The 17,143-nt window shown below is 38.6% G+C and overlaps 1 protein-coding gene across 8 annotated transcripts in view; it reads right to left on the bottom strand.

Moving 5' to 3' along the window:
• NCKAP5 (NCK associated protein 5) overlaps window positions 1-17,143 on the bottom strand; it is an 891,925-nt gene that overhangs the window by 441,075 nt on the left and 433,707 nt on the right. For all 8 annotated transcript variants that reach the window (XM_059166690.1, XM_059166689.1, XM_059166694.1 and 5 more), the window contains one exon: window positions 4,775-4,908. In XM_059166690.1, the coding sequence (XP_059022673.1) occupies window positions 4,775-4,908 (134 nt within the window). The remainder of the gene's footprint in view (window positions 1-4,774; window positions 4,909-17,143) is intronic.

A 17,143-nucleotide genomic window follows, 5' to 3' on the forward strand; every position in this document is an offset into this window, starting at 1 on the left:
GAAGACTGCACAAGCAGGGGGGAGCAGCAGGCAGAGGGAGAATCAGGCTCCCTGATGAGCAAGAAGCCCGAAGTGGAACTTGATCCTAGGACTCTGAGATCATGACCTGAGCTGATGGAGGAAGCTTAACCAACTGAGCCCCCCAGATGCCCCTTTTCTTTATCATTGTTATTCTACCTCAATACAGCCCACCTGGTTGGAGAGAGTGTTCCTGAACTACTTGTCTAGGTGAATCTAACTGATACACAAACAACCTCATTCACTCAAAGTAATGACATTGGGGGTGCCAACACTCATCTTTACATAGAACGGAAGGCAGTGACAGAGCCACACTCACATCATTAACCTTGGCTGGTTAGACATGCATAGTTCAAATGAACAGTTAAAGGGAGCGGAGAGACAGATAGAAGGGTGGAGCACAAAGCTATTCCCACATAAACTATACCCAGCCATGGATACCACTCAGACAACAGGTTAAAATATCATTATGACATCTGGAAAGCAACTTTGATTTGTATCAACAAATATCAAGACAAAGAAACCCTACTGACACTTTTGCTTGCCTCCCAGTACCACCCTACTGAAATGCTCCTTCGTGTATGGGGAAGGCTTCATTTGAAAGTATCTTTTCTCTTCACTGTATTTAGATGGGAGGTTCTAAATGGTCTGAACTGGGCTTGTTATGGCTGCCTGAATCACCCTCAGTGCAGGCAATTTCTGATTTATGAGCTTAGAGCTGATGATGTAATCTCTGGTCACATCTCTCTCTCTCTTTTGCCCACATTTTGAACCACTGCTGATCATTACACCCTAATCAGAGGTTAAGAGGGAAAGGGAGATTATAAATGAAGGTTTGGTGGTGACATAAAAGAGAACTACTCACTCAAACATTTTTATAGATTTTTGTCACCTAAGTGACGCCCTTACTCATCACCACAGATAATCACAATGTTCAAGTTTGCCCAATGCCTTTAAGCCACCAAGCGTGTCACGTCACTGAAACTGCATAAAATCAAGCCTTGGACTAATTTCCCTTGCAGCACTCATTCTGACACCTGAACTCTACTTTGCACATACACCTAACTGTTCCCATTTCTAACTTTGTTATCCACTTTCCCCTCCAAATCTTACCTCTTCCCTGGACCTGAGACTCCAGAATCTCCTTTACTCCCATTTAGATGCCTGCATAGCAATACCATCATCAAGTACACGAGGAAAATAGTTCTTACAGCTCTGTCTATGCCTCAGCGCTCCAGGTTCATCAGACCAACACTGTGACATTCAGAAATCCCTTAACTTTGTAGATGTACGTGACCTTGTAGAAGTACCATTACCTATGAATTAATGCTACTTTACGCCATTTTGGACGATTGCCATTGATATCATTCAAGGCCATCTCTGAAGGGGTCAATGGATGTGTTCTAGAATGAGTTTGTTACCAGAGACAACGTTTCTCTCCCTGAGGAGTAGTAGCCTTTGTCTAGGAGATAACAATTACATAGGCTCTTATACATTCCTTTTAATCTCCTCTGCCAGGAATCTTAGAACTAAGTCACATGCTCACTCTCAGAAAACACGACAGGCCATGTAAGTATGATTACTTGCCATACTACCCTTTCGTGGCTTTTGTTTTCTATTTTTCATTTTATTAGTTGTGTTGTGAAGCTACCTTTTATTGTAATCCACTTCATGTCCTTTGAAAACGTGGGCTACTAGCATTAGTTTTCAAAGTAAACTCACTCCATAAACAATACTCAAAGCAACCCTACATGTCAGGGAGCATCATGTACAAAATGAATTTGTTGACCCAGGGAAAAAGAGAAAATTATGAAGGTAAATGTTTTAAATTCAGTCCAATTATTTGGAATATGGAAATTACTTATGTGAACATTTAGAGGTGGACCATGTCCAAGGGTGATGAGCTATATACATGTTCTATAATTAGGAGAATTCTATAAAGACTTATAGTAACAGGATTGTTTAAATAAACAGAACTAGAAGTATCTCACAAACCAAAGTTTAAAATGCATAAGGCCATCAAAAATGGTGTAGTGGGCCTACTTAAACTATTGTGTAATTATCTCCTTTTAAAAGTTTTTATTTAAATTCCAGTTAGCATCCAGGGTAATATTAGTTCCAGGTATACAATACAGTGATTCCACACTTCCATACATCACCCAGGGCTCCTCACAACACATGCCCTCCTTAATCCCCATCATCTATTTCACCCATCCCCCCACCCACCTCCCCTCTGGTAACCATCAGTGTGTTCTCTGTAATTTATTTATTTTATTTTTTATTTATTTATTTATTTATTTTTTATTTTATTTTTTAAAAATATTTTACTTATTTATTTGACAGGCAGAGATCACAAGTAGGCAGAGAGGCAGGCAGAGAGGAGGAAGCAGGCTCCCTGCTGAGCAGAGAGTCTGATGCTATGCAGGGCTTGATCCCAGGACCCTGGGACCATGACCTGAGCTGAAGGCAGAGGTTTTAACACACTAAGCCACCCAGGTGCCCCTGTTCTCTATAATTTAGAGTCTGTTTCTTGGTTTGCCTCTCTCTTTCTTTTTCCCCCTTTGCTCATTTCTTTCTTTCTTTTTTTTGTTTAAATTTATATAGTTAACATACTATATTGGTTTTTGGAGTAGAATCCAGAAATTCATCACTTACATATAACACCCAGCGCTCATTACAAAAAGTACCCTCCTTAATACCCATCCCCCATCTAGATCACCCCTCACCCACCTCCCTCTGCCAACCCTCAGTTTGTTCTCTATCATTAAAAGACTCTACTGATTTATTTCCCTCTCTCCCTTTGTGTAATTATCTTATCTGTCACATGCTTTTTCATCCACCTTTGCTAATTTGCATTAGTTGTCTGGCTATAACTGGATTTGAACTCTTCAGTTCCAAGGAAGCTTTACATAAGGAAACTGATGATAGTAGGGGGAAATGCAGTATATAAAACCAACCACTATTTGTTCTACATAGAATTATCTTCTCATTCAGTCTAGGATGCCTTGACTCTTGTGCAACACAACTCTGTATGGGTGTCATTGATTTACAGCAGATGACCTGGCATCATATGAAAATAATTTACTGTGCCATGTGTCTCACACCCAGTAAATCAATAGCTTGAATACAGAGACATCTCAATTAGATAACACAAGGGTAGGGCGATCTACCTCCTCCTTTCTTATAGTCTTAAAATGGCAAGTATGACAAAGCAGAGCTTGTTTTAGAGCTGCTTCAAAAGTATGTGTGGGGAGGGGCCTATTATTTCAAGTTGGGAGACGTAAAGTGAGAGTTACCATCAAACCAAATGAAAAACCAAGTACAAGGTTGTATAAATAATAGCCTGAGAAGGGTGGGACCTGCATTTGTTGAAGTATTGATTGGTGCATTTCTATAGCACCTGTGTATTACGGGTTCAGAGAGTGGAACAGGGTGTTAAATTATGAGTCTGAACACAGGGGATCATCCATCCTTTCTACCCTGTTCCTCCAAGAAGCCTCCAAACCAAAGTCACATGCACTGATGGTATTAGTCACAAAGAGATAAGACATCTGGAGGCTCAATTTCAGTTTCTCTGTGTGACACATCCAAAACTTAAGCTATCATTATAAAAGGTTCATAATGAGGAAGCCATATTATCCATCATTGATTATATCCAAATCCCAATGGTAAATTAAAGTCAAGATCCACATAGATTGCTCAGAAAAAAATTTAGGGCAATGTCTCAAACTTGATTCAGCCTGAGACAACCTCATGAGAAAGAAAAAAACAAAAACCCCCAAAATTAATTTCCTGATTTGGGAAATGGTGAAGTGAAATACAGAAATGAAAGTAAATTGTCCTTGGCGCGCCTGGGTGGCTCAGTCATTAAGCATCTGCTTTCGGCTCAGGTCATGATCCCAGGATCCTGGGTTCAAGCCCCACATTGGGCTCCCTGCTTGTAGGAAGCCTGCTTCTCCCTCTCTCACTCTCCCTGCTTGTGCTCCCTCTCTTGCTATGTCTCTGTCAAAATAAATAAAATCTTGAAAGAAAGAAAGAAAGAAAGAAAGAAAGAAAGAAAGAAAGAAAGAAAGAAAGGAAGAAAGAAAGAAAGAAAATTGTCCTTCACAGAATTCTCATATCTGGTCCCAGGACTGGAATAGCACAGATAGGTTAAATAAATAGGTTATATTTAAATAGTTGGTTGAACCTTTACCTGGCCCCACAGTAACTGTAACTGGAAGCTGAAAGATTCTGACTGTGTGGGAATTAAATCTAAGAGCTACTTTTCAGAATGCTAATTTCAAATTCAAGTTACGTCTTTTTAAAGGAAAAACTCATTGATTTTGATTTTTTTTTAAACTATCGGTAAAGGTTTCCTTTAAGTACTGAGTAAGAGCTTACTGAATGATTAGATTCACATCCTCTGTCTTCCTTAAAACAGAATTATGATGACTGGTAAAATTTCATCCTCCCGGCTGGCCTTTCAAGGGACATTCTTATAAACCACACAGCCACCACATCTTCCTGGAAAAACCCCTTGGAAACCCATCAAGGAAGAAAAGATAACCAAGACTCCACTAGGTGCAAAGAGCAAGTTTTCAACAAACTGGCCCAGATGCCTTATGATGGCGTGGCCAGAGGAGAAGGTCTAAGCTATAGGTAAATTAGCTCCTCAGATTCAACAGATGCTTTCACAATGGATATTCAACCTGGGGGCTTTGGGTGCAGGAAGGGATGCCCCTCCTGAATCAAGCAGCTCAGTTCAGAACCATACCTGGAGAACTGCTGCTGGAGGCCACGCATCTGAATTCTGTTGCGCTCAGACTCCAGTGTCACCTCCTGCAACCGCTTCTCACTCTGAAGACGTAAGTGTCTCTCTTCTTCCAATTCATGCATCAGCTTCTCATGCTATAAAAGGCACAAAGGGAATGACTTTTAAGGAGGTGTTTCTTAATTACTACGAGAAAAAAAATAATTAGTAATAGCTGTCAGTTACTAAGTGCAAACATGGACTTTATATATAAATTAATTCCATCCTCATTACAACCCCATGAAGTAGCTTCTATTATTAACCTCTCATTACAGACAAGAAAACTAAGGATCAGAGGCATCTAAGTAATTTGTCATAAAAACCAGAAGGTAACAGTTTTCAATCCTGGATGTGTCTCTATTGCTTGAATAATTTTCACTAAATCAGGCGGCTTCTTGTGCAGATATGAAGATCTATGACCCAGTAATACTACCAAATGTATTAGAACTCAAGCAATGATGAGTAAGATCATTAGTGCCTATTCAGAATCGTTTCATCTCTTCAATTGCTTGTCTATGCTTTCAAAGGAACGTAAGTGATTTTTGCACAAGGACCTGTAATTTCAACTTCATTAGGCCATGGAGGTGATGAGAATAAGGTTAAATGTTTTGTTTTTATTTATCCAGTTAGGTTTTCACAGATAAAAACAGGCTAAGCCACCCACTTTATTTATTATGGCAGAAAATCAGCTCATTCACAAACGGGAATCAGTGTAGAAAGAAGGGCTGGAAGACTTGGAATAGATGGTTCAGCAAAAACTCATTCCTGGAACCGCTCAGAAGCACGCAGACTCGAATCCCCCTGACAATACTGACTCTCCCATGCTAATGTCTTTTTGTTGTTTTGTTGCTTCTGCTACTTCTTCTTTTGGCATGTCATGCTATTACGGTTATGGTTGCTACTAATGTGAGCACTTTGCATGTGGAATGGATGTTCTGTGATGAAAACCAAAGAACAACTCAGTACTGACTAGGAGGGACCCACATTCTTACATGGGAGAAAGGGAAGCCAGGACTGCATGATGACTCTGAACCATGGATTACCCGGGAGAAAAAGCTATCCACCGCATGGGGCACATTCACCACAAGTGATAGGAGAGATGGACTGTCTCCACCTCTAACACATGGGGGGAAAAGCTCTCCTGAGGATTATGAAGGAAACAGTAGACCATAATTTGGAAATAAATCAAGATCCTCTAAAAATACTTATATATTCCCCTGCCTGTGCACCCTTGACCATGCTCTTCCTCCTGCTTAACAAGCTCTCTGAGATCTACTTAAAATCTGAAGATGCTGCCAGGTTTGGCTTTGAGCCATCTCTCTAGAACTTCTCCACCTCATTTCATTGTTCTCTCCCTTCCTTGTGTCCACAGCACCTATGCTCTTTACAACCCTATACACTCTTACTTTCTTCTATCATTATTTCTTGTGTGCATGTATTACGATTCTTCACCTACATAAACATCTGTTTGAGATCAGGACTATGTCTTAAGTGTATATGTATTTTCTGCTTTTAACGTACTAGAAGTATATTTGCTTATTGATTCTGGAGCTGGCCTTTAGCTAAGTCAGGCCTGTAGCTTCTGTCCCAAACTCTTTGGTGGTCCATTTTTCACCCCTACACAGTCAGTTGCCTCTATCAGATTCAGAAAAAGAAAAATCAAAATCAAATCTTTATTCTGTCATGTTCCAGCAGCTCTGGAAGAGAAGAAAAACACGATTTTGAAGGAGAAACATGCTAACCAAAGCCAAACCTTTGTAGAAATAGAATGGCAAATTTCATAGCACATATATTTTATTATTTGTTTTATTACTTATTATATTTTTATTATTTAGATTTTATTACATATATTTAACCACAATAAAAAGACAAAAATAAAATTTACTGCATTATTACACATAACCAAGAGTCATCTCTGTATAAACTGAGTGGACTAGAAGGAACATGGGTAAGTCACCTTTATTATAGAATTTGGAAGACTGCTTTGATTCCCAAAACAAGCGAAACAAATGGTGTCTGTTAAATAGTTAAAAAGCACAGCATATTAAAAAGGTGAAGTTTTGCAGGGAAGATAGAATCCATTTTTCCTTCACAAATGAAGAATGTCACATAGATTTGCTCCCTGTCATATTGAAGAATTCCTCAAAATCTAATAAGGGAAGACATTTTCCATATGAATAAACTTTCCTGTTCAATTTTTTAATGCCTTTTCAAATACAAGTAAAATGATACCCTTACATTATAGAGAAAGTTCCAGGGAATTCGAAGACTAATGAGGCAAAAGTTGTTTACTGAAATATATTCCCTTTAAATGGTGTGTACTTCAATTAAACCATCAAAGCTTGACAATAAGCCATATCTACTTTCCAAATGTAGGGAAATTTTTTTTTTTTTACTCAAATTATAAAACATGGATAGAAGTTAAAAAAGAAGTAAAAAAAAGTAAAAAAAAAAAAGTAAAAAACATGGACAGATTTTTTTTTTTTTTTTTTTTTTTTGTAATAGCTGTCTGTAATTTTGATTTTTTTCCCTACAGGTTTGCTCTGTATCTTTCACAGCACAGAGAGTGAAAGGGAGTGAGAGGTGCAGAAGAGTTGAGTCTTGTTTATACGGTGCTGCCGGGTACTGAAGAGCAGTAAGTAAAAAACAATGTCACAGAAATCTGGGTTGTAGACCTGACGAGGCCAAATTTCTGTGACAGCTCCTTCCACTGAATCCCTGGGCTGGGATGGCTTTAAGAAGCCATCTTAAGCAAGCTCTGAGAGTATTTTTCTAAACTCAATGGGGACCACATTTGTATTTCTCTCAGTTTCCTTTAGCAAGTTCACCTTTTCCCCTTTTCCTCCTTGGCTTCTCCTACCATTGTACACAAACTGCTACACCAGGAACAGAAACACTGCCCCTCCCCCCCCCCCGGGTTGAGTCTATAAGACATGAGACACGTGTTCACAAGACACTTCACCAGGCATAAAGCACCCCCTCCTTTCAGAGTCATGGGCTTCACTCTCATCCAAAAGGAGGGTTTCACAGTTTTCTCAACAAAAGCTGGCTCTGAGTGGGTGAACTTCTAACCCTTTGTTCTTCTTTAGTTGATAGCTCTACCTCTGAAATAAGTTTTTTGTGAAAAATCTTGAGTTGGAAAACACTTTACTGTTTATGGAATGTTTCACCTTTATCGCTTCATCTAGCCCTCAGGACAATATGGCAACGTTGGTTGTTACCAACTTCATTTAAAGATACGATAAAATGGTATAAAGAGGCAGAAAGTGCTTGCTCAGGGTTTCAATGTTAGAAATGACAGCTCTGGGACCAAGAACAAATTTTTCTGACCCCAACTCCCACTGCCCACCTCCACCTTTTTTTCTTCTTTGGATAGTCAGTTCTGCTCTAACATTCATTTTGTAATCTTTCCATCCTTTATTTATTTTTATATTTGACATATAACATATTAGTTTCAGGTGTACAACATAATGGTTCAATATTTGTATACACAAATGCAAACATAGTCTCCACAAGAAGCCTAGTTATCATCTATCATAATACATACTTACAAAGTGTTTTTTTATTCTCTTGTGATGAGACAATCTAAGATTTACTCACTTAGCAACTTTCAAATATGCAATACAGTATTATTAACTACAGTCACCGTGCTGTACATTATACCGTCGTGACTTATTTCATGACAATAAGTCTGTACTTTTTGACCCCCTTCGTCCCTTTTCCCAACCTCCACTGCTTCTCAACCTCTGACAACCACCAATCTGTTCTCTGGATCTCTGTTTGGTTTTTGTTGTTGCTGTTTGTTTGGTTTTTCCATTCTATATATAAGTGAGAGCATACGGCACTTGTCTTCTTTCTGTGCCTGACTTATTTTACTTAGCTTAGTGCCCTCAAGGACTAATCATGTTGTTGCAAATGGCAAGAATCCCTTCTTTTATGTGGCTGAGTAGTAGTTTATTGTATGTGAGGGTGTGTGTTGTGTGTGTGTACCTACACATCTTCTTCATCCACCTATCTTGGACACTTAGGTTGCTTCCATATCTTGGTTATTGTAAATAATGCTGCAATAATCACGGGGTGCCTATATATTTTTTTTGAAGTAATATTTTCATTTTCTTCAGATAAATACCCAGAAGATGGATTGCTGGATCATATGATACTTCTATTTTTACTTTTTTGGGGACCTTCCATACAGTTTTACATAGTGGCTACACAATTCACATCCATACCAACTATGCATAAGGGTTCCCTTTTCTTGATAATCTTACCAACACTTGTTATTTCTTTCTTTGTTTCTTTGTTTCTTTCTTCTTTTCTTTCTTTTTTTTTTTTTTTTTTTTTTTTTGATTCATTCTAACAGATATGAGGTGACACTTTTTGGTGGTTTTGATGATTTCCCTGATGATTGGTCATACTGAACATATTTTTATGCATCTGTTGGCCACATGAATGTTTCCTTTAGAAAATGTCTATTCAGACCTTCTGCCAATTTTTAAATCAGATTGATTTTTGTTTTTGTTTATTGTATTGTAGTACTGTATTTTGAATATTAACCCGATTGGATATATGATTTGTAAATTCCTTAATCATATATCCAGTCAGAATGCATTGCTCTCACATTCAATGCATTGTCTTTTCATTTTGTTGATGATTTCCTTTGTTATGCAGAAGCTGATTTCAGTTTGATCTCACTTGTTTACTTTTGTTTTTGGAGTCAGATCCAAAATATTATCACCAAGACCAATGTCAAGTTTCTTACTGCCCAGTTTTCTTTCCAGGGGTTTTATGGTTTCAGGTCTTACATTCAAGTTTTTAATTCATTTTGAGTTAATTTTTGTATATGGTGTTAAGATAGTAGTCTAGTTTCATTCTTTTGCATGTGTCTGTACGGTGTTCCCAGCACCATTTATTAAAGAGACTGTCCTTTCCATACTGTGTGTTCTTGCCTCCTTTGTCATAAATTAATTGACTATATTAATAGTGGGTTTATTTCTGGGTCTCTCTTTTGTTTCACTGATTTTTGTGTTTGTTTTTTATGCCAATAAAGTACTGTTTTGACATGACAGCTTTGTAATATAGTTTGAATTAAGGAGTATGATGGCTCCATCTTTGTTGTTCTTTCTCAAGATTGTTTTGGCTTCTAGAGATTTTTGTGATCCCGTACACATTTTAGGATTTTTTTCTATTTCTGTGAAAAATGTCAGTGGAATTTTGATAGGAATTGCACTGAATTTATGTATTGCTTTGGGTAGTATGGACACTTTAACAGTATTAATTCTTCCAATCTATTAGCATGGAATGTCTATCCACTTATTTGTGTCTTCTTCAATTTCTTTCATTAATGTCTTGTAGTTTTTGATATCTAGGTCTTCTACCTCCTTAGTTAAATTTGTTCCTAAGTATCTTATTCTTTATGAAGCAAGATCATGAATTCTTTTGGGCCTGAATCCAGCTTCCTTGCCTGGTTCCTTTTTCTGTTTCCAGTCTTTACCAGCTAACATTTCCCAGCATTCTGGTCCCAGTTTTATTCTTTTCTAACCCTATGCATACCCCTCCCTTGGGCACATCATCAGACTGGGGACTTAAGCCCTCAGAGCACTTCATTCTTTTTTTTTCTTTTTACAGATTTTATTTATTTATTTGAGAGAGAGTATGGGAGAGAGGGGGAGGGAGCACATAAGCAGGGGGGTGGGAAGGGGCAGAGGGAGAGGGAGAAGCAGCCTCCTCATTGAACAGGGAGCCCAAGCTGAAGGCAGACGCTTACCCAACTGAGCCACCCAGGTGCCCCCTGAGAGCAGTTCAATAGGCCTTTAGGAGTGTGGCAGACCAGAAACTTGTCCCTTAGACCAAAGCTCCCGGACATGCAAAATACCTACTCACAGAGTGAGGGGGTGTTTCCAGTCTACTACCTGTACACTGCCCTGGAGATGGCAGTCTGTTAAGAACTGTCTTTCCAATAGTTCCTTATGGTGTCCAGGAATCCAAGCCACTTTGGCCTCAAGATCCATGAGCTCAGTGGATCGCCTGTTGGTAGTCACAAAAAACTGGAGTATTAAATGTAAACAAGCCAGGGCACCAGACATATGTAAAATCTCCCTTCTAGAAAATAATGTCAGTGAAGCCTGGCAGAAAGAGGGCATGAAGATGATACCTTCTGAAGGAAAAAAAATAAAAACATGGTAGCCCAGGTTTTAGTGAGTCAGAGACAGAGCACAAGGATGGATGGAGTCTTCCAGCACCTCCATCCCTGCAGAGAATGCCAAAACGCACCTCTCCCTCCAAAGGATGCCTAAGATGAGCAAACGAATCTTCTTCACATATACTCTGTGTGCTTTTCCAAACTGCTACTTCTGAGCTGGGCCCTGGAGCAAATCTGTACTTGAGCCTTTTAAGAGCTGTTTCCCATTTCACCTCAGCCCTTTGGGGTTCATGGACACAAGCCCTGGGAATCTTCAAAGCAGATGTCTTCGCGGCTCATCTCTCAAATATTCGTCTTAAGAGTGACTGATATAATCTATAGACCCTTTCCTCCTCAAGAAGCTCTGGGTTTTTGAATTCCCTCCTGACTGTGGGTTGCTGAGCTGGCAGTGAGTCTGTGGTGAGACCACATCTCACCTTCTCCAACCCTCCTGAGTGCTGGCCTATTCTCTCCTGATGGCAGAGAGAGGTGCTGTGAGTTTTCAGAGAGAAGCCTTCCATATGTAGTTGCAGATTTAGTGTGTCTTTTGGAGGAAATGAGTTTAGGATCTTCCTGCATCTCCATGTGGAATAGCCTCCTAACACTTTAAGTGCATAGATTTGCTTTAGGGCAATGGCTGTGTCAGGGACCAATGTGAGCATAACCTAAATCTCACACTCGCTTATGCCTGATTTCATTCATGAGGAACATGAAGTGAACACAGAAAACTGCACCCAGCTGGACCTAGCACAGAAATACACAAATCACACTCATTTAAGATGGATAGGCCAATGCTTTCAGCCTCTTAAGAGCCACCCCACCTCTATCTGGTGACACAATTTGCCCTCTAATTTCAGGCAGCCTTCCTTCTGCCACTTGGCAGTAACTCACAAGCCGCAGCCCTTCCAATGACCCCCTCCACAAGCCAGCTGCCTGTCTTTCTCAAGGAGAAGTGCCATATGTATTATATTATTTGTGTATTTCTTAACCACTTAACACAACTAAAACTTAGCTGACATTTTTATTAGGTTCCTGGATTTTTTTTTTAAATGTGTTACTGACCAAGTTTTTGAGTCTCATGTCCCTACTTCCATTTTTCCAACAAGCCCTGTGCAATGATTTTTAGGAATACAGAGGTCGCATTATAGTGGAGCTGACTGTACACCACAATAGAGAAAAAGAAATCTGAATGAGTTAAGTTTCCAAGTTCTTTTCCTGTTTGGGCATAAGAAATGAGTTGGGCCCTTAACAAAGAATCAAACACAGAAACAAACAAAGAAAGGTATATTACGTCCAAGTCTTTAGTTCTATCCAATGATCTTGCCTCTATGTCAGAGCCTTAACACAGACCTTAAACTTCCTTAGACTTAATTACTATCCTCTGATTAAACCTCTGGGGAAGGAAACTCCACAATTTCCCTGGGTAATCCATTTCATTGTCTTAAACATCTTTCCTGATAATTTTCTAAGACTTGTTTAAATTGTTTTAAGTATCAAAAAGCAATTTTTATCTGCGTGTTCCCAGGAAATGGAGAAAAACCCATATATTCCTATAAATATGAAAAAGAGTTTGGAAAAAGAGCTATGTACATATCCACATGGATTTATTCATTCCACTCAGACCACAAATATTTACTGAGGAGCTACTATGTGCCACACACTGGACCAAAGCAGGAGACCAGCAAGGAGTCAAATAGACTTGGTTTAGGACAGTAGCTGAGTAACACACAGTGAAGAGGGCAGGTGCTAAATGAATTATCACACAGATAAATATATCAGTGAATAATTAAGGGTCTTCTGAAAGCTGACAGCAAGAGAAACTAATTTTGTTTGGTCCTTTAAGTGAATTGAAGGCTTCTCTGAGAAATTGACATTTAAAATAAGACCTCTGTGATGACACTAGGTGGAGTGATTAGCAAACGGAAAGGTCTTGAGTCACACACAGGAAGAAACAGGAGCAGTGAGGGTGCCTGGAGGCTAGGGGATGCTTGGAACAAGGGGATGGGAGTGGCGTGTGATACTGGTAGAAAGAACAAAGCACAGACCCGGGGAGCATGAAGGTCGTATTAAGGATGTACAATTACATCTTAAGTAAGACAGTAACTCATCGCAAAGGTTTCATTAAGTGATTGATAGGATCTGGTTAAGATTTTGCAAAGATCATTGTCCACTATGTGGAAAAAGAAGTGAATTAAGGGGCGCCTGGGTGGCTCAGTGGTTAAGCCGTTGCCTTCGGCTCAGGTCATGATCTCAGGGTCCTGGGATCGAGTCCCGCATCGGGCTCTCTGCTCAGCAGGGAGCCTGCTTCCTCCTCTCTCTCTCTCTGCCTGCCTCTCTGCCTACTTGTGATTTCTCTCTGTCAAATAAATAAATAAAAATCTTTAAAAAAAAAAAAAAAAAAAAGAAGTGAATTAAGTCTAAATAACAGAATGGAAAATATTTAAATAGAGAATTGTGAATGCTACCAGCTTCTGGTTTAGATTGCATCTGCTACTCAAGAGGTTTTGGACAAGCCACTTAAAACCTAACTGTTTTAAGCTAGCTTCCTCTGTATATCAGGGAGAGTAAAACTGCCCAAGCCAATTTTATAGGATCACTGTGAGGAATGAGCAAAACAATGTATGGTAAAGCACTACAAAAACTTGAAAGTCCCAAATAAAAATGAGACATGGATAACTAGAATCACATAACTTATATAATCTAATATAGTTTAGATACTTTTGATAAATTCTACAAAATATCTAGTTTTTAATAATCCTCACATATTAAATAAACATTGTAGTTAGATTTCTTTTAAAAAGCTGAAAAATGTATGTTTGAGTAGATCAAAATTTAATTCATTTTAATGTAAGAACTGAAAGATTAATCAAATATATCATCTGGACTGCAGATAACACTATATCAGACATCTCCCCAAAACATTATTATTTTTTTTTTTTTAAATTGCAGTTTCCCCTCGACCATTCTTTTTTTTTTTTTTTTTTTAAGATTTTATTTATTTATTTGACAGAGAGATCACAGTAGGAGAGAGGAAGGGAAGAGATCACAGAGAGAGAGGAAGGGAAGCAGGCCCCCTGCTGAGCAGAGAGCCCGATGTGGGACTCGATCCCAGGACCCTGAGATCATGACCTGAGCCAAAGGCAGCGGCTTAACCCACTGAGCCACCCAGGAGCCCCCAAAACATTATTTTTTAATCCTACCACCTACTCTGATTTTAAACAGATGGCTTGATCTGTAGGGTACCAAAACCTCAGGAGTTAAAACTAAGATATTAACACTGGATTTCAAATACAGAATGTCAATAAATACTTCTATCCTAGATCTAAGTAGGTTTGATGCTTCTAACTACATTAGTATATGACAGGCAAGGTCAGTTACATAAATTTCAAGGAATTTGGAAAAGAAAGAAGAATTTTGTTTACACAGTGTGGAAGCTCCAGTGCCACCATGCATGGTCATGTGTCAAGTGAAACATCTGCTCTAACATCTGTGAAAGTCCTGCTGAGTAAGTGACATCGGGCACCAACGCATCCAGAGGTAATTCTACATTGACTTAATGTTGAGGAGATATGGGATAATATACAGAAAAGTATTCACTATACGTGTCCCTTTCAAAAGATTTCCCAAAACGTGTCCAAGTTATAACACTCTTGTTAAATATTTTACAATCAAAGAACCATGGGAAAAACACTAATACTCTTAGGTAATACAAGGATCTAAAAGTTACTCAGAAATGAACAGAGGCCAGTAGACAAGGTCATAGGGACTTAATGATATTTTTAGATATTGATGAAAAAATATATACAAACTCATTCAAGAAATGTGGAATCTGGCAAACAAGCCACAATGGAGGTTTTGAACTTGACTATTCGAAAAGACAAGTACATTTGATTTAGTGATACAAACATAAAGCATGGCAGTAAGACTCAATTCAGAACTTCAGGATGTGCTTAGATTTGCTTACTAATTGGTGTCCAGACACCCACAGCTATTGCCATGCGTTCACCAATCAACATCTAATGTATATGGAAACATTTTAAGATTATACAGAGACCCAGAATAACCATTCTAATTCTCTTGCTACCTATTGGGAATCTAAAACTGGCAAGTGATTTTTTTTTCTTCTTCTTCAGAGGTCCATAAACCAAACATGCATCAGCAACAAAATTAAACTATTATGTTTTCATGAAAACTAGTTTTTAATGGAAAAACTATATTAACCAATTGATGTCAAACTAATATCAAAAGGGATCTAAATTAAGCTATAGTTATTTATCTAATTGTAGCCTCGTTTTTTTACTTTTTACAATTGCAATTTATTTTCCCCATAAAGTTCCCTGAATTCAATATCCCCATTAGTTATGAAAGATTCAGTTATCCCAGAAGCAGAAAAACAGATAAGGAACCTAAGAATTGATTTTTTTTAAAGCCCACACTGTTGGTTGTAACAGAAGAATCAGAATCCGATTTTGAGATGCTAGAATAGAAGCAGCCCAATATACATCCGCAGTGCTGATAACATCGCCCAAGAGAGACAAAGCTTTTATTCTAACAACAACAAAAAAAAAGATAGAGAGCTTGGTTTAAAAAAAAAATGTGAGAGGAGGGAAAAAATGGTGAGAGAAATAAAAGAGAGGGTGGGGGGAGAAGGGGAAGAAATTTCAAGGGTAAAGAAGACAGATGGCACTTAGGAAGATCTTTAAAATGTCCTCAATGCTACATGGGAGCTCTAAAAAAAAAAGTGCCACAGGTGAATCACTCCATAAGATTAAATTTTCTTAGGCAAAAATTATGTATATGCATATGCTTATTACTTAGGAAAAGGATACAGATGTGAAATTTATGGGAGGAGTGTTTTTAGGGTGGGTTGTGTAGAAGAGCACAATAAAATGAAGGCTTGGCATGTCAAGATTGATATAGATCATAAAGGCGTGTTGGAACAAATTGTAAGAAATTATGGTATCCTGTATACAAAGAGAAAATAAAGTTGTCCTTTGCTTGTAGTCAATGATCTTTATATTTATCAAGTAGAGCTACAAGTGAAGAAGAAAACAGTAATGCTGCATTCACAATATAAAGCAACGTAGTTTTGATTTTATTATCATACATAATAAGAAGTTATATATTGATTCATTTTCCATGTTTTTCATCACTTTAAGTGTCTTAATTTTCACCATCATGATTCCTGTGATGGAATAAGCCCAGGGCTGGTAATCTGGGTTATTACCTTTTTGGTTCTTCTATTAACTGGCTATGCATCTTTGGGAAATACAATTATCCTCTTTGGGCCTACTTTTAAAATGCTATGGTCCCTTGCAACTCTCACATTTTATCTACCCATGAAATTAGCCATAAGCACAGTGATGGGGTTTAGGACACCTTACTCCAAAATATGGCAACCTCCGTATTGAATACCTTCAGCTAAAGGAGTCTGAGAAAACGTGAGAAGCAGAAATATCTCTCTGACCTCTCCTTTCCCTGCAACAGGTCATTAAACCCTCATGTGAGACGTGCCCTTCCTACGAGACAGGAGGAAAGAAGGCATTCTTATCACCAGAGATGGGGAATTGGGAACCAAGAAATCTATTTTTTTTTAATTTTTTATTTTTTATAAACATATATTTTTATCCCCAGGGATACAGGTCTGTGAATCACCAGGTTTACACACTTCACAGCACTCACCAAAGCACATACCCTCCCCAATGTCCATAATCCCACCCCCTTCTCCCAAACCCCCTCCCCCCAGCAACCCTCAGTTTGTTTTGTGAGATTAAGAGTCACTTATGGTTTGTCTCCCTCCCAATTCCATCTTGTTTCATTGATTCTTCTCCTACCCACTTAAGCCCCCATGTTGCATCACCACTTCCTCATATCAGGGAGATCATATGATAGTTGTCTTTCTCTGCTTGACTTATTTCGCTAAGCATGATACGCTCTAGTTCCATCCATGTTGTCGCAAATGGCAAGATTTCATTTCTTTTGATGGCTGCATAGTATTCCATTGTGTATATATACCACATCTTCTTGATCCATTCATCTGTTGATGGACATCTAGGTTCTTTCCATAGTTTGGCTATTGTGGACATTCAGGACTCAACCAGTATCAAAAGATTGGGATCATTACCTGCATATTTTCAGACCACAATGCTCTAAAG

The sequence above is a fragment of the Mustela lutreola genome, chromosome 3 (assembly GCF_030435805.1).
Source record: "Mustela lutreola isolate mMusLut2 chromosome 3, mMusLut2.pri, whole genome shotgun sequence".
Taxonomy (NCBI): domain Eukaryota; kingdom Metazoa; phylum Chordata; class Mammalia; order Carnivora; family Mustelidae; genus Mustela; species Mustela lutreola.